The sequence below is a fragment of the Salvelinus fontinalis genome, chromosome 21 (assembly GCF_029448725.1).
Source record: "Salvelinus fontinalis isolate EN_2023a chromosome 21, ASM2944872v1, whole genome shotgun sequence".
In the NCBI taxonomy this organism is placed as follows: domain Eukaryota; kingdom Metazoa; phylum Chordata; class Actinopteri; order Salmoniformes; family Salmonidae; genus Salvelinus; species Salvelinus fontinalis.
The window spans coordinates 13,080,970-13,099,736 of record NC_074685.1 but is presented as its reverse complement, the minus strand read 5'-3'; the positions used below and the strand labels follow the sequence as shown (position 1 = coordinate 13,099,736).

Here is an 18,767-nt window from a genome sequence, read left to right as displayed (position 1 = left end):
TGTTTTGGGAAAGCTTCAAGTGCACAACACTAACCACAGATGTACATCGAGGAATTAGGTACAACTAATAATATACAAATGCAACAGATGGATGTTATTACCTTGCTCACTTTGGTGTTACTGTCATATACCATCTGACTGCAGGTCACCATGTCATCATCACATGTAGTTTCTGTTTTAACCCGTGATCTACGGAGCAAAAGAAGAATAGTATCAACCATATGCTTAACTTGGAAGAAATAACAATATGAAAGAATTCAAGGCAAGATGAAGAGTGACACGTACATCACGGTTTGTTGTCTGATGCTCTCGAGCTCTGCAGAGTAGCTAGGGCTTTGTGTGATGGCCTGGAAGGCTTGGGATGGCTCAATCTGACCCCAAAACCTGGAGCCCAAACAATCCAAGATCACCATAAAACATTGCAAGACTGGCCAGAAGGGATCCATCTCGTTGGATGGTTCTTCATCTGGGGAAATAAACGTTAACATATTACGAGCTAAGTCATTTAGGAAGGTTCATTTTTATCTGTGTTGGACTATGGTTAAGCACTGGTACATACTTGTGTACAAGGCAGTGCTGGGCTACTCCCTACATATCTTTGCTCCCAACTAACATCACAGCCTATGCTCACAGTCAGGGCTCTTTCCCAGTTCCTAGGGCAAGGGCTGAAATGTGGGAGAACAAAACAAACTATAACATTCTCTGGTATTGGAACGAACTACGAAAGACTAAAAAACTGGAGAGGGTATCGCTGTCTGTGTTTAAAGCCCTGATAGAAGAAAATGTAATTGACCATTGCAATTATTTTGAATGTATTGTATGTACACTCAGACTTCTTCCTACTGACCGCTTGCCAGGTCCCTATTGCAAAATAGGTTTCTAACCATTAAGGTCTTTTCCTGGTTAAATAAAAAAGGATACATTTATTACACTCAAAAGGAAGAAACTGAAGAGAGCAAATTAGCGCTACTGACCAGCATCATGTTCATTTGGCACAATGGAAATAGAAAAACAGTTTAAGATAGGCAGAAAACAAAGTAGCTATTCCTTTACCCTTCAAGGCATTAAGGATACAGAGCAGTATGTTGGCCTGTTTGTCTGGCCCCAGGAACAGGGAGTCCATAGCTTGGGCATCCAGCTGTGTCAGAAGCATACAGATACCTGGGGGTGGGGAGAGGGCATAAACTGACGCTTAATATTGACTGCGTTGCTCATTAACAAGTTCTCTATTCACATTCTGTACTGTTTACCCTGTTGCTCAATAAAATCAATACTGAACACATGTAAAGTGTTGGTCCCACATTTCATGAGCTGAAATTAAATCTAACCTAAAAGTTTCCTTATGCACAAAAAGCTTATTTCTCAAATTTTGTACACAAACTTGTTTACATCCCTGTTAGTGAGCATTTCTCCTTTCCCAAGATAATCTATCCACACAACAGGTGTGGCATATTAAAAGCATGATCATTACACAGGTGCACTTTGTGCTAGGAACAATAAAAGGACACTATAATGTAGTTGTCACAACCCAGTGACACAGATTCCTCAAGTTGAGGGAGAATGCAATTGTCATGCTGACTGCAGGAATGTCCACCATAGCTGTTGCCAGAGAACGTAATTTAAATTTCTCTACCGAACTCAGCAAAAATAGAAACGTCTTCTCACTGTCAACTGTGTTTATTTTCAGCAAACTTAACGTGGAAATATTTGTATGAACATAACAAGATTAAACAGACAAACTGAACAAGTTCCACAAACACGTGACTAACAGAAATGGAATAATGTGTCCCTGAACAAAAGTAACCATCACCCCTGGGAGACAAAACCGCGACTTGTCAGTGAAGAGCACTTTTTGCCAGTCCTGTCTGATCCAGCGACGGTGGGTTTGTGCCCATAGGCAACGTTGTTGCCGGTGATGTCTGGTGAGGACCTGCCTTACAACAGGCCTACAAGCCCTCAGTCCAGTCTCTCTCAGCCTATTGAGGACAGTCTGAGCACTGATGGGGGGATTGTGCGTTAATGGTGTAAATCGGGCAGTTGTTGCCATCCTGCACCTGTAACGGAGGTGCGATGTTCAGATGTACCGATCCTGTGCAGGTGTTGTTACATGTGGTCTGCCACTGCGAGGACAATCAGCTGTCTGTCCTGCCTCCCTGTGGCGCTGTCTTAGGCGTCTTACTGTACGGACATTGCAATTTATTGCCCTGGCCACATCTGCATTCCTCATGCCTCCTTGCAGCATGCCTAAGGCACGTTCACGCAGATGAGCAGGGACCCTGGGCATCTTTCTTTTGGTGTTTTTCAGAGTTAGTAGAAAGGCCTCTTTGGTGTCCAACGTTTTAATTACTGACCTTAATTGCCTACCGTCTGTAAGCTGTTAGTGTCTTAACAACCGTTCCACAGGTGCACGTTCATTAATTGTTTATGTTTCATTGAACAAGCATGGGAAACAGTGTTTAAACCCTTTACAATGAAGATCTGTTTAGTTATTTGGATTTTTACAAATTATCTTTGAAAGACAGGGTCCTGAAAAAGGGATGATTCTTTTTTTGCTGAGATTCTAAAACGACAGAGGCGGCTTACAGACTTGGCAGTAGGCAGTAGGTTCAACCAGCCTCACAGCCGCAGACCAAATGTAACTGCGCCAGCCCAGGACGTCAACATCTGACTTCAACACCTGCGGGATCGTCTGAGACCAGCCGCCCGGACAGCCGATGAAACTGTGGGTTTGCACAACCAAAGAATTTCTGCACAACTGTCAGAAACCGTCTCAGGGAAGTTTAAATTCTACCGGGCAGTTGGAAAGAAAGCGTGCAAGGCATCATTTACATTTAACTTTTTTTTTTTTTTTTTTTTTTTTTACATCATGTGAGTGAGCGGTTTGCTGATATCAACGTTGTAAGCATTGTGCCTGATGGTGGCAGTGGGGTTATGGTATGGGCAGGCATAAGCTACAGACAACAAACACAAATGCATTTTATCTATGGCAATTTGACTGCACAGAGATACCGTGATGAGATCCTGAGGCCCATTGTCGTACCAATCATCTGCAGCCATCACCTCATGTTTCAGCATGATAATGCACAGCCCCATCTTGCAAGGATCTGTACACAATTCCTGAAAGCTGAAAATGTCCCAATTCTTCCATGGCCTGCATACTCACCAGACATGTCACCCATCGAGCATGTTTGGGATGTTCTGGATCAACATGTATGACGTGGTCCAGTTCCCGCCAATACCCATCAACTTCGCACATCTATTGAAGAGGAGTGGACTACATTCCACAGCGCATAATCAACAGCCTAATCCACACTATTTGAAGGCGTTGTGTCGCGCTGCTTGAGGCAAATGGTGGTCACACCAGATACTGAATGATTCTGATACACAACCCTACCTTTTTTTAAAGGTATCTGAGACCAACAGATGGATATCTGTATTCCCAGTCTTGTGAAATTCAAAGATTAAGGCCTAATGAATTTATTTCAATTGACTGATTCCTTATATGAACTGTAATAGTAAAATCTTTTGCGTTAATATGTTTTGTTCAGCGTATAAAACACTGCTGTGGATCATATAACGGGTTTAGTAGTTGTTTGCACTTTAGAAATGGTTAACTTAACATCGAGCATTTATCAGTTGTTTCACAAAAAACATACACTCTTGAAGAAAGGTCTGGAAGAACCCCAAATGTGAACACAGGGTAAAGAAACATACCCAACCAGTAGTTTTTGGCATTTTTGGAATCGTAAAGATGCGGTTGCAGCAATGTCATCTTAGTCGTCGGATCATAGGACGTATCCATGTCTGGGAAGTTCTGGGGGATTCTAAGCTCGACAATGTAGAACATGCAGGTGAAGATGTCCTGAAGGTCATAAAAGTCGTCTCGGTCCACCTTCCCTAAAGACCTTGCAGCACCAATTGCCCACCGCCTGACCTGAAAGAATAAATAACAGCAGAAGTTATGACCGTAAAAACTTTGAGAAGCTTTTGCGACCATGTCAGACAGACGAGAGCCTTAAGCTCTTTAGCAAATATAAAGAAAATTTATATATTTATTTTATTACCAGGGAAACAATAATTCCACATTTGTTTTTTTGTAACAATTCAGCAGGTAAGTTATTACCGTCTCGTTGGGGTGGACGAGGAGGAGGTAGATCCCTGGATCTTTAGAACACACCCGGAAGGAGTTATATTCCTCCATCTTACAAATTGCCTCAACACACATTTCACCTGGAAAAGAGAACATCTGATGAATTTAAACCCACCAAGAGCACAGTCCGGGACTTAATCAAGCATGCTTCATTCCTAAATTTGGTTTGGGGGCATTTATAGGGAATCCATCAACTACATTTAAATGAAAGTACTCACTCAATTCAGGGGATGCAAGCAGGTAGGGGTACTTGAGGACCTCTGACAGGGGAACCCCCAGACGGTCCTCGTACACTGCGGGGCTGATGTTTGACACTCCGATTTCCCGGCCGTCCTCTTCTACATAGCTGAGGTCCTTAGCCGGCTCTGCGTCTTTTGCTGCATGAGAAAACAAGTCCAGGAGCCTGGACGTCTCCAACTCCCATAGCCTCTGTGTGGGAGAGAGTATTTTGGGAGGGGGATAAGTGAGTGAGAGGGGGAGAAAGAGCAAGAGAGATTAAAGGGGTTGAGTAAAGGAGTAGATAAAAACGTAGGGAAGGTATGTGGACACTGACTACAGTATATCAAGTACGTGCCTTTTTTTGTGATCACACCTGCCTCTCCATATTGTGGTCTTATTTTAATACTCATCTTTGTGGATTAATCAACTACAAACCATAGAGTTTCCTCCTTCAAAAGTTGTGTGGGCTGCTGCAGAATTCTATGGCACATTATTTAATTGTTAGCCATTTTTACCATTAATGCTAGTTTGACCACCAGAGGGCATCTTTGAGAAGCATTTGATAGTCTTCAATATTGGCATTACTAAAGAATTTAAAACCTTTTTTGTAAGAACATAACCAATCCCATATACTACCACATTTTGCTTAATTTGATTAACATTCTGGGGTTTCCGTTAGGATGGATCAGAAAGTATGGCGCTGTACAATGTGACGATCGGGAGTAGGCTACAGTACTAAGAGCATAAGCTTTATGTAGGTGCCGGGGCTATATGACTGTGCCATCAACTTGATTATATATGAATATAAATTATATTTGAGATTACTTCATTTTCAACAACAAAAAAGTGAGTGATTGTAATTTGAATAAAGGGCTAAATATTTGTATGTTTTTAGAGGGAGAGAAATGTCCCTATGGGACTCCCAATCACAGTCTTGATGTGATCCATAATAACAATTATACCCCCCCTTCCACATGTTAATGGTTTCAAAAGTATCAATTAGGATATGAGTTAAACCACAATATGTGGTATTATTTGTTCCGTCTTTCTGGAAGATTAAACTGAAATTGCAACCTATCACGGCCGGTTGTGATACATCCAACCTAACTAAGAAATACATTTGACGATGGGAGGATTCTCCCCCTACCCTCCTTTATGGCTGGGCGATATGGCCAAAATATTATATCACGGTATTTATATAAAAATAAACATTATATATATATTTTTAGTTTATGAATCGTGAGTGATCCTAGGGTGACATTCACACTAAGTGATTTCAACAGGTCTTTCTCCATTCTGTTTTATACTGTTCAATTCAACCAAAACAAATTTCAGCACTTATCATTCCTGCAATCAATTGCAGTGGTGGAAAAAGCAAAAGTATAAATAATTTCAAACTCCTTATATTAAGCAAACGAGATGGCACCATTTTCTTTACATTTACAGATCGCCAGGGGCATACAACACTGACAATTTATAAACAAAGCATTTGTGCTTAGTGAGTCCTCCAGATCAGAGGCAGTAGATGACATGGGATGTTCTCTTGATAAGTGCGTGAACTGGACCATTTTCCTGTCCTGCAAAGCATTCAAAATGTAACGAGTACTTTTAGGTGTCAGTGAAAATAGCATAAAAAGTACCCCATTTTCTGTAGGAATGTAGTGAAGTAAAAGTTGTCAAAATAAATAATGTTCAGATACCAAAAAAATACTTCAGTAGTTCTTCCAAGTATTTTTACACCACTGCTCAATTGAGAATTCCCACACTGCCACGTAGGACTGCACTATATGGGCAAATAATCTAGGATTTATTTAACCAAATGTTGCAATTGCGATTTGACTTGTGAATTAGAGCAAAACTGTTGGAATCATGGAAATAGAATGACTATTCTAATTCTATAGTTTGAATATAATAGTGGGCACTTTGAATACAGTGTTGTAACTTTATAAAGATATTTTCTTTACAGTTATTTACACATGTAATTGTATTAGAATTTGTGTGTTGGAGATTGAGAGAACTACATACATATTTTGTTGTATTGGATTACGCTTTCGACTGCAAGTTCCAGAATGCCTTGCGACAGGAAGTAGAGAGAGAATGCGCCAGTTATGTACAAGTGATTATCCTGACTATCGCTAGCAACTTTCTTATTGTTTGTAGAATCTAAAGTTGTTAAATGTAACGTGAACATGTAGTATTACTAAAAGAAGCTTTCATTTCAAACCCGACGTTCCGAGTCATTACTTTGAAGATAGTTATTCTATATACAGTGTTGTTTGAGATGACAACAAATTAAAATGCCAGGGAGTTATTGCGACAGGGTACAAACTAAAGTGTCAAGTGTTTCGTAGGGGACCCTATAAGCTTTGGCTACAGTGCATGTTCTCTCTTAGCTACTTCATGTAGCTAACATTCTTGCTTTGCATATTCCTCTTTGATTTAGAGGATACTGTTGCACAAACAACATGCTGATTTAGGTCTACACCATCACTGGTATTATCAGGCTGTATAAGCTGCGACGTTTGCTCTCTCTCAGTACATTATTAGCTAGAAAGAGCGATGACTAAAATAGCGAATTAAACTATAAACATTGACATTACACACAGCACATCACATTTAACAAACCTAACATTCAAATACTGGTATAGAAGGTAAAGTAAAAACCCTAACCGGTCCCTGCATCAATACCATTCCCTCATAAAATACAGTATACTGCCCAGCTCTACCCTCCTAGGCAAGTCTATTGTCCTGCTAATAGCCATAATGGCGCTGTACAACGTGACCATGTGTGTTTGATAGAGTATTTTCCAGTAAAGCAACAATTTGTTTACCTTCATCAGCCTACTTTATTCCAATAAATGTCATTCAGTGATATAAATACCCATAGTAATTTGTTATGGACACATAAGGAAATAATTATCTGCATTTTTAAAGATAATTTTTATTATTTTATTAACGAAAGCATAAAGATGCTGATGAAGAAATACAGTACAGTAAATGCTTTATGCGACATTTTGCGGTTGCATGAGGTCGCCCACACACTTTAAACATTTGGATAAAGCATTTTGAAGATAAACAAATGCAGGCGGCTTATCAGGCTACTGTGTAGTCTGACAAGTAAATATAGCCTACAGTACATACTGTAGTAAACATGGGAAAGTGCCTAATTCCTTACATAAGGGAGATCAGGCCATGTCCAGACTTTCTCAGTGACCTCAAGTACTCATTAACCCTGTCTTTGATGCTTTTTCAGGCTGCATCAGTCACGGACAGAAACTTCTGAGACACTATTAATGATGAACGCCTGGAGGTTCACTGGTCCATCCCAGTTGGTATTCTGTGTCCACTCATGGTATCTCTTCGGTTACACATCCTTGGAATAGCAAAACGGTCCGGAAGGCCCTTGCTGTGCCTGGTGAGCAGTTGGTCAAGTTCTGTTGTCAGAAGAGGAATGGAAATGTCAGGGTGAACCGACAACGTGACTAACACGCCAGGTATCTTGACTCTGCCTGTCGGAAGTGGAGTTCCAGAGCTCACAGGTGTGCCTGGCATGGATTGTGACTCCATCTTGTTCCTTGCCCTCTTCAATGCGTCATTCTCCGCCTGACTCTCCGCCAATGACGCGTGACTCTACGCCAACGCGTCAGCTTTCGCCCATATCTCTGCCCTCAGATAATGTTTCTCTTTCTCCTGGTCTGCCGTCAAGGACTTGATCCCAGTCTTCAAAGTTTGAATCTGATCCATGTGCACCTTCATCAGATGAGCTAAATGGTACCGCCCTGAGCCCCCATCGATTACAGCAGCCCATAATAGAAATGGTAGATAAATCCAGTTTGGATTTAAGTATATCGTTTGACTGACGCCTTAATTGAGAGATCTAATGCTCTAATATTTAATCATTTCTGCCCTCCGAATTCATATCTAAGGGGCATTTTTCACACCATTAGTAGTTACATTGCACGTTCAAACTAAAACAGACCGGCACTAAGAACAGCGGGAACGTTCACCTAGTCAGCGCCATTATTACAGCAATGCCCCTTAAAATGTTGCTCTGTGCTACCCAGTGGAAAAGGGATCCACCCCCCCTCCTCCTCCTCCTCCCTTCCCCATGGGCAAGGTCTGTCTTCTGTGCGCTACTCAGCCGCCCATTCTGTGCCTCCTGCACTCGTGCCTTGAACCTCGTGCACCTAACGCCATCTCATTGGATAAAGCTGGAGAACTGCAAGGCAATCCCATTGTGCACCACTCGGGAGCCATGACCAATATATATTGTCCTGATAGAAACGTTGTTTGCAGAATTCACAGCCTGCTACACTTGTGAAAAAGGTTGGTAATATATCTGTGAGAATATGTAAGGGCCTTTTATATAATTCTAAATTAATTAATAGCTTTGATATAAAAATGATGAGATTATTTTGTTTTCAAATAATGTAAAGTGAGCGGGGAAAAGCCCATTCTTGAAAGTGGGGTTAGACATTGTTACTAATTTGTAAATAAAGCCAGTTTGTTATATATAATTATTTATTTGTGTTTTTAGAGGGAGAGAACCAGCATCTGTAGCAACACAGTTTGCACCGTGATAGTGTCTTAGACCACTGTGCCACTCGGGTGCTGTACAACGTGACAGGTCAGGAGTACGCTACAGTATTACAGTAAGAGCAAAATAACATTTCAAAACCATAATTGTAGTCCAAGTTTCTCTTAGAATAAAAACCTTAGTGTTACAGTTTTATTAAGTAATACTAACAAGCAGTAACAAAAATAATAAGATGGCGCCAGTGCAGAAGGCAGACGTTTTTCTTGTCCCCATCCGATAGTGCTTTTTTGTTCGTAACTTATTTTTTTGTACATACTGTTGCCGCTACTGTCTCTTATGACCGAAAATCATTTATAGACATCAGGACTGCGATTACTCACCACGGACTAGCAGTCCTTTTTCTTCTTTCACGACTCTGACGGGCCTGAGGATATACGGCTCCCTCGGGAACAGGCCCCGACCCCAATGATCTGCTTGAAGAGGAGGCGGAGAAAGAGGCCGCCCATCGAATAAACCCCCACTCCCCTCAATTCTGTTCTCAAACATGCAATCTTTGGACAATAAAATGGATGAGTTATTGGGAAGATTAAACTACCAACGGGAAATTAAAAACGAGCATCTTATGCTTAACGAGTCGTGGCTGAATGACGACAATATCAACATACAGCTGGCTGGTTATACAATGTACCGGCAGGATAGAACAGCGGCGTCTGGTAAGACAAGGGGCGGCGGTCGATGTATTTTTGTAAACCACAGCTGGTGCACGATATCTAAGGAAGTCTCGAGCTATTGCTTGCCTGAGGAAGAGTTTCTCATAAGCTGCAGATCACACTACCTACCTAGAGAGTTCATATTTTTTGTACCACCACAGACCGATGTAGGCACTAAAACTGCACTCAATGAGCTGTATACCGCAATAAGCAAACAGGAAAACGCTCATCCAGAGACGGCGCTCCTAGTAGCCAAGGACTTTAATGCAGGGAAACTTATACACTGCTATAAAAAATAAAGGGAACACTTAAACAACACAATGTAACTCCAAGTCAATCACACTTCTGTGAAATCAAACTGTCCACTTAGGAAGCAACACTGATTGACAATAAATTTCACATGCTGTTGTGCAAATGGAATAAACAAAAGGTGGAAATTATAGGCAATTAGTAAGACACCCCCAAAAAAGGAATAGTTCTGCAGGTGGTGACCACAGACCACTTCTCAGTTCCTATGCTTCCTGGCTGATGTTTTGGTCACTTTTGAATGCTGGCGGTGCTCTCACTCTAATGGTAGCATGAGACGGAGTCTACAACCCACACAAGTGGCTCAGGTAGTGCAGCTCATCCAGGATGGCACATCAATGCGAGCTGTGGCAAAAAGGTTTGCTGTGTCTGTCAGCGTAGTGTCCAGAGCATGGAGGCGCTACCAGGAGACAGGCCAGTACATCAGGAGACGTGGAGGAGGCCGTAGGAGGGCAACAACACAGCAGCAGGACCACTACCTCAACCTTTGTGCAAGGAGGTGCACTGCCAGAGCCCTGCAAAATGACCTCCAGCAGGCCACAAATGTGCATGTGGCCTGCTGGAGGTCATCTTCATACTATTGTTTGTATAGATGAACGTGGTACCTTCAGGCATTTGGAAATTGATCCCAAGGATGAACCAGACTTGTGGAGGTCTACAATTGTTTTTCTGAGGTCTTGGCTGATTTCTTTGGATTTTCCCATGATGTCAAGCAAAGAGGCACAGAGTTTGAAGGTAGGCCTTGAAATACATCCATAGGTACACCTCCAATTGACTCAAATGATGTCAAATAGCCTATCAGAAGCTTCTAAAGCCATGACGTAATTTTCTGGAATTTCCCAAGCTGATTAAAGGCACAGTCAACTTAGTGTAGGTAAACTTCTAACCCACTGGAATTGTGATAGTGAAATAAGTGAAATAATATGTCTGCAAACAATTGTCGGAAAAATTACTTGGGACATCTACTTTGTGCATGACCCAACTGACTTGTCAAAACTACAGTTTGTTAACAAGAAATTTGTGGAGTGGTTGAAAAACAAGTTAATGACTCCAACCTAAGTGTATGTAAACTTCCGATATCAACTGTACATACTAGAGGTTGACCAATTAATCAGCATTTTTGGACACCGATTACATTGCATTCCATGAGAACTGCGTGGCAGGCTGACCACCTGTTACGCGAGTGCAGTAAGGAGGCATGGTAAGTTGCTAGCTAGCATTAAACTTATCTTATAAAAAAACAATCTTCACATAACCTAGTAAAATCAACCATGTGTATATGCAACAGTTTGGGCCGCCTGGATCGTTTCGAACTAATTTACCAAAATTGTACATAATTATGACATAACATTGAAGGTTGTGCAATATACCAGCAATATTTAGACTTAGGGTTGGCACCCGTTCGCTAAAATACGGAACGGTTCCGTATTTCATTGAAAGAAAAAATGTTTTGTTTTCAAAATGATAGGTCATTAATACGGTCAAATTTGGAAACTAAGGCTCGTATTTCTGTGTATTTATTATATTATAATTAAGTCTATGATTTGATAGAGCAGTCTGACTGAGCGGTGGTAAGCAGCAGCACGCTCGTAAGCATTCATTCAAACAGCACTTTCGTGCTTTTGCCAGCAGCTCTTCGCAGTGCTTGAAGCGCAGCGCTGTTAATGACTTCAAGCCAATCAACTCCCGAGATTAGGCTGGAAATACTATAGTGCCTATAAGAACATCCAATAGTCAAAGGTATATTAAATACAATGAGAGAGAGAAATAGTCCTATAAATTCCTATAATAACTACAACCTAAAACTTCTTAAATGGGAATATTTTAGACTAATGTTAACTTCTCTAGGGTACGTGAGACGTTAGCGTCCCAACTCTTCAACAGCCAGTGAAACTGCTGGGCGCCAAATTCAAATACAGAAATACTCATTATAAAAATTAAGAAAACAAAACATATTTTACATAGGTTTAAAGATTAACTTATTGTGAATCCAACCACGGTGTCGGATTTAAAAAATGCTTTACGGCGAAAGCATACCTTACGATTATTTGAGAACATAGCCCAGCAGACAAATCATTACAAACAGTAACCAGCCAAGTAGAAGAGTTACACAAGTCAGAAATAGAGATAAAATGAATCCCTTACCTTTGATGATCTTCATATGGTTGCACTCAGCAGACATTCATTTACTCAATAAATGTTCCTTTTGTTCGATAAAGTCTCTTTATATCCAAAAACCTCCGTTTAGTTCACGCGTTTTCATAAGTAATCCACAGGCTCAAACGCAGTCAAAACAGACAGACAAAATCCAAATTGTAACCGTAAAGTTCATAGAAACATGTCAAACGATGTTTATATTCAATCCTCAGGTTGTTTTTAGCCTAAATTATTGATAATATTTCAGTTCTGTTATACTCACATTATTTTAAACAGTTTTGGAAACTTTAGAGTGTTTTCTATCCAAATCTACCAGTTAAATGCATATCATTATCTTCTGGGCCCGAGTAGCAGGCAGTTTAATTTGGGCATGCTTTTCATCCAAAATTCCGAATGCTGCCCCCTACCCTAGAGAAGTTAAACGGAACCACCAGCTTTCATATGTTCTCATGTTCTGAGCAAGGAATTTTTTACATGGCACATATTGCTCTTTCACTTTCTCCTCCAACACTGTTTTGGCATTATTTAAACCAAATTGAACATGTTTCATTATTATTTGAGATCAAATTGATTTTATTTATGTATTATACTAAGTTAAAATAAAAGTGTTCATTCAATGTTGTTGTAATTGTCATTAATACAAATATACATAAAAATCTGCAGATTAAATCGGTATCCGCTTTTGTTTGGTTATCCAATAATCGGTATTGAAAAATCCTAATCGGTCGACCTCTAGTATATACCCCAACCAGAAGCCATGGATTACAGGCACCATCCGCACTGAGCTAAAGGCTAGAGCTGCCGCTTTCAAGGAGCGGGACTCTACCCGGAAGCTTATAAGAAATGCTGCTATGCCCTCCGACGATCCATCAAACAGCCAAAGCTTCAATACAGGACTAAGATCGAGTTGTACTACACCGGCTTTGACGCTCGTCGGATGTGGCAGGGCCTGCAAACCATTACAGACAAAAGGGAAGCACAGCCGAGAGCTGCCCAGTAACACGAGCCTACCGGAGGAGCTAAACTATTTCTACGCTCACTTCGAGGCAAATAACACTGAAACATGCATGAGAGCACCAGCTGTACCGGAAGACTGTGTGATCACGCTCTCTGCAGCTGATGTGAGCAAGACCTTTAGACAGGTCAACATTCACAAGGCCACAGGACCAGGCGGATTACCAGGAAGTGTACTGACCAACTAGCAAGTGTCTTCACTGACATTTTTCAACCTCAGCCTGTCCGAGTCTGTAATACCAACATGTTTTATGCAGACCACCATAGTCCCTGTGCCCAAGAACACTAAACATCTGTAGCCATGAAGTGCTTTGAAAGGCTGGTCATGGCTCACAACACCATCATCCCATAAACCCTAGACCCACTCCAAATTGCATACTGCCCCAACAAATCCACAGATGATGCAGTCTCTATTGCGCTCCACACTGCCCTTTCCCACCTGGACAAAAGGAACACCAGTGTGAGAATGCTATTCATTGACTACAGCTTAGCTTCCAACACCATAGTATCCTCAAAGCACATCAATAAGTTAAGGACCCTGGGACTAAACACGTCCCTCTGCAACTGGTTCCTAGACTTCCTGACGGGCCCAGGTGGTAAGGGTAGGTAACAACACATCCGTCACACTGATCCTCAACACAGGGGCCCCTCAGGACTGAGCATGCCCCCATTCTCATCGACGGGGCTGCAGTGGATCAGGTTGAGAGCTTCAAGTTCCTTGGTGTCCACATCACCAACAAACTAACATGGTCCAAGCACACCATGACAGTTGTGAAGCGGGCACGACAAATCCTATTCCCCCTCAGGAGACTAAAAAGATCTGGCATGGATCCTCAGATCCTCAAAAGGTTCTACAGCTGCACCACCGAGAGCATCCTGACTGTTTGCATCACTGCCTGGTATGGCAACTGCTCAGCCTCCGACCGCAAGGCACTACGAGGGTAGTGCGAACAGCCCAGTACATCACTGGGGCCAAGCTTCCTGTCATCTAGGACCTCTTTACCAGGCGTGTCAGAGGAAGGTCCTAAAAATTGTCAAAGACTCCAGCCACCCTAGTCATAGACTTCTCTCTGCTACCACACGGCAAGCGGTACCGGAGCACTAAGTCTAGGTCCAAGAGGCTTCGAAACAGCTTCTACCCTCAAGCCATAAGACTCCTGAACATCTAGTCAAATGGCAACCCAGACTATTTGCATTGCCGCCCCCTCCCCCCACCACTGCCACTCTCTGTTGTCATCTATGCATAGTCACTTTCATTAACTCTTACCTACATGTACATACTACCTCAACTAACCGGCACCCCCCTGTATGTATGTGTGCATATAATTATTTTTTACTGCTGCTCTAATTACCTGTTACTTCTCTCATTTTTATCTATATTTTGAAACCGCACTGTTGGTTAGCGGCTCGTAAGTAAGCATTTCACTATAAGGTCTACACCTGCCTTATTCGGCACATGTGACTAATAAAATTTGATTAAAAAAAAATGTGTATTCATATGGGTGTGAGCTGCAGGACAGAGGAATTGCAATTCTTACAGTATTGTTCTAAATTCAATCATCTTCATCTCAATGATCTCAATTTTGAAGACGTGCACAATTATCACTTTCTATTTGGTTTATGTCGCCAATTCGTTGTCAGTTAGACACAGTAGCGCCTTGGAACCCAAAAGCATAATCAGTGCTCTAACTCCCCCTTGCGCTGGTCTTGTGCAATGAAGTAGTGATGCAGAGTACCGTACTAAACCACAAATTACTTTGAAGTCCAGCAGCATAGCGCAAAACTTTCAGTTGAGCAACCACTGTATGGTTCATCCTTACCCGGTGCAGTCCAGGCAACTCCTCCTTCGCCCGATGGTATGCTACCACACACTCCAGGCACTTATCGAGGTCATCGTTGAGGGCCTTCTCCTCGTTGACTGCCTTCTCATCCTCTGCTAACCAAGACCCAGCACAGTACCTCTGGAGCAGTTTTGCAACATCGTCACCCAATGACGTGCACCAACGGCACATGCTCATCTACAAGGGACAAGATGAGAGAGTGTTGATAGACCTGGTCTCCTGCACTTGTTAACATTTGACATCAAACATGCAAGAATGTACTCCTTTGAGGACAATGAACTAGTTGGTTCTGCTGACACACATCCACTTCATCAATGAGCAGCATTGGCCGGCTAAATCAAATCTGTAGAAATGTATTTGGTGCTACAAACTGGTAAATGTTTATGACACTGGCATTTGCCTGAGCAGTCACAATAGATAACAAGTGGATAGTACAGCAAGGTCACAAGTTCACATTCAAGAAACAAGTACCCCAGGAAGCCTTATGCAACAAAGAATCCCATTGAGTTGGGTGTGAAACCCTGGCCATGAGGTGAGAAAACTGGCAGAAGACAGCCACTTCAAGGTCTGCCCCTGGGCCGAAAGCTTACTTTGTCTCAAACACCATGATATGAAGTCAGTTTGCGACTATTTTTTATTTAACTAGGCAAGCCAGTTAAGAATAAATTCTTATTTTACAACGACTGCCTAGGAACAGTGGGTTAACTGCCTTGATCCGGGGCAGAACGACAGATTTTTACCTTGTCAGTTCAGAGATTCGATCTGGCAACCTTTCGGTTACTTGGCCCAAAGCTCTAAACACTAGGCTACCTGCAGACTTGGAGGTGTCAAGTACCAATATTCACTTTAACAGCAGTTACGGTCCCAAATACTACCGTCAAATAGTAAAAAGGCCTACTTCCTGTATTTTAGCTAGCTAGAACAAGGCCTAATTATTGTATTTTAGTTAGCTGGCTAAAGTACAGTAAACAGGGCTTTATCTAGCTAGCTAAATTACAGGAAGTATGCCTGTTAAAGTGAATATGCCAACATGAAATCTTATACAACTAATAGAAAAAGCGTTAGAAAAAAATTGCTGTTGACACATGCAAAATTTGTAACCAAGTTAACGTTACTACGAGCATTTTGTAATAACGTTACTAGCTACTAGGCAATCTACTGTACTACAAACGCCGTTTCCAGTGATATTGGCATTATTATCTAGTTGGCCTAGCAGTGTCAGGCCCCATTTCACCAACAAAAGAGCTCCAATATCACTAATATTCCATATGTTGGTGTGCATGACTGTCTAAATGTTATTTTAAATCTGTAAATCATCAAGTGATTCGTCAAGTGGCTGGTTAGGTAGTTAGCAACTAGCACCGCAAATTGTAGTTAGTTAGCTGGCTAACGCACCGTTAGCTTTAGCTAGATGCACAACAAGCAGGAACGTTTTAAACGTAACTAACTTAACTAGCTAGATATGACGCCAAATTTAATAGTTAGCTAGCTACTTGTTTTCCTTATCAGCAAATGTCACAACATTCAATTTGTTGGCGATTTTAGAGACGTTTGTAGTCTAGCTTCCAGTTGTGTCAACAAAGTTGTCTGGTGAAACCAAGGAAGTAAACCTGGTGGCATGAGTCGAACCATGCCGCGGTCTGGAAAGTCACGTCTTGTTTAACCAGAACTCACCATGTTGTACAATTGCGTAATCCAAACGGTGCACTAATCTATTTAATCTTTGTAGATATATAGATTCCCAATAGCACGAACATTCAATGACATTTCTCGCTAACGTGCTGTTTACACTGCAAACACACGCGGTCATTCCCGAAAAAAAAATCCTCTGGGCCAAGCCAGTGATGTTCTCACCCCCCTTGTCCCCTGCTGATTTACTTACTACTTCTTCTTTGGGATTTGGTTGGCGGATCGTATCCAACATTTAGATGCATACACCGCCACCTACTGTAATGGTGTGTGAGGCCATTCACGGCATACCTACATTATATTCTTAGACGCAAAATTAGGAAAAAGGATAAGGAAAATTACCCAACCACATATTAGCCCCATCTTTAAAAAAAAAACACCACCATCCACTATTTAACCCTACCTAGTCCAACTCCAGACCAGGTCTGAGAGGATATCACTACCACGCAACACCTACTGCAGCTGTTCTGCAGTAAATTCTCACAATCCCAAGTCCTTCTCTGCCGCTACAAACCTCTATTTTCTGTGAATTAAGATACATTTCTGCAGTACAATTAACAACCATGACTACAAATGCTAAAAAGCCCACCTTGCTGAAGCACATATTCTTCCCATCACTCTCTCTTGATAACAATAGCTGGAACGGCTCATAACAATGGCTGGAACGGAGCCAATGGAATGGCCAACCGTGTTTTTGATGTATTTGACTCCATTCCACAAATTCCACTCCAGGCATTACCACGAGCCCGTCTTCCCCAATTACGGTGCCACCATCCTTCTGTGCTGCCTACTCACAGGAATCCTCTCAGGATCCCTCACCCTGTACCCATCTTCCTCTACCACTCTCTTCACTGCTTCAGCACTTTCTGTACTGCTCTAACCCTGGCAACCTCAATCTGCCTTTCTATAACCGGATACCTCCGATCTCCAGCCCCGATACCACAGATTCCTTCGTCTCATGCCCTCCTGCACACTTCTCACATCTAGGCATCTCCCTCCTACACACTGCTGTAATATGCCCATGACCCTGACACCTAAAACAACGTAATATTTTCATTACATAACTCTCACGGGATAACTGACACTTCCTACCTTGACCTTACCTAGTAATGATTCCACATCAAAACTCAGCATGACATATAATGTCTTCTCAGTTTCCCTAACGGATCTACGTCTCATCAAGCTGCAGGTGTCACAGACACCGGGAATCTTCATTTTCAATTGCTCTTCCTCAACACTTATTAATGCCACCCCTGTTATGATTCCTTTCAACAGCACCCTGCTCCGGAAAGCAAACCACGTCACAATTATTATCCCTAATCTCGTAATCCAGAGCGCCCTCTCCCTCTGGGCATTGGAAACACAATAAATCATCACAAGTCCACTCCGAGTTACCTTCACCAACTCAACAGTCCCCAACCTCTCCTCCACCCAACCTGACAACACATATTGATCAACCAAACAGCACGGATCCATTATCTCTACAAATCATGTACAATTAATATGTGCTTCAATATGATCAACCGATAACAACCACAGCTGCAGATAGCCTAGAGAAGAAGCCTATATGCCCGGATCCCCTATGGCCAGGGGAAACAAAGCGGTAGCGTTAAAATATTTGTAGCCTACACTTGGTATTAAAAGCCTAAAATAGGCCTATTTCTTTGTGTTAGGAAAAATGTGAACGTGATCAAATTTGGTATATATTTAAACTTCAGGTTGCTAAGCTACCTAGACTTTTTCGATCCAAAACAAGGAAACAGTAAACATGTTGTCCCCCACGAATTATGTACATACCGGATGTCTATGGCAAGACACATCATTCACCCGAGTTCTGTAAAAGTCAGGCCAGTGGTGTTTGAAATATCACGTGGGTTAGCTAGACTCATATCCCTGAGCATGTGTGCCAAATTTCAAACAGATCAAGAGATAAATATGAATGTTCTCGCATATTTTGAGTCTTGACAGTGTTAGCAACATGTATACCAAATTGTGTTACAATATGAATGTCCTTGACTGACATACAGTGCATTCGGAAAGTATTCAGACCCCTTCCCTTTTTTCACATCTTGTTACCATTGCAGCCTTATTCTAAAATTACATTATTTATTTTCCTCAATCTACACACAATACACCATAATGAC

At 41.8% G+C, this 18,767-nt stretch overlaps 1 protein-coding gene across 4 annotated transcripts in view; it reads right to left on the bottom strand.

Moving 5' to 3' along the window:
- setx (senataxin) overlaps nt 1-17,823 on the bottom strand; it is a 47,680-nt gene extending 29,857 nt beyond the window's left edge. Inside the window, exons 1-8 of one of the 4 annotated variants that reach the window (XM_055873952.1) lie at nt 17,727-17,823; nt 14,914-15,111; nt 4,369-4,579; nt 4,124-4,230; nt 3,715-3,934; nt 1,054-1,161; nt 286-466; nt 102-189 (exon numbers count right to left, since the gene is read on the bottom strand). In XM_055873952.1, the coding sequence (XP_055729927.1) occupies nt 102-189; nt 286-466; nt 1,054-1,161; nt 3,715-3,934; nt 4,124-4,230; nt 4,369-4,579; nt 14,914-15,111 (1,113 nt within the window). In that variant the 5' untranslated portion in view covers nt 17,727-17,823. Of the gene's footprint in view, nt 1-101; nt 190-285; nt 467-1,053; nt 1,162-3,714; nt 3,935-4,123; nt 4,231-4,368; nt 4,580-14,913; nt 15,112-16,608; nt 16,833-17,726 lie in introns of those variants that run through there. The other 3 variants (XM_055873954.1, XM_055873953.1, XM_055873951.1) reach the window with 3 other exon arrangements.
- Between the last annotated feature and the right edge of the window lie 944 nt (nt 17,824-18,767).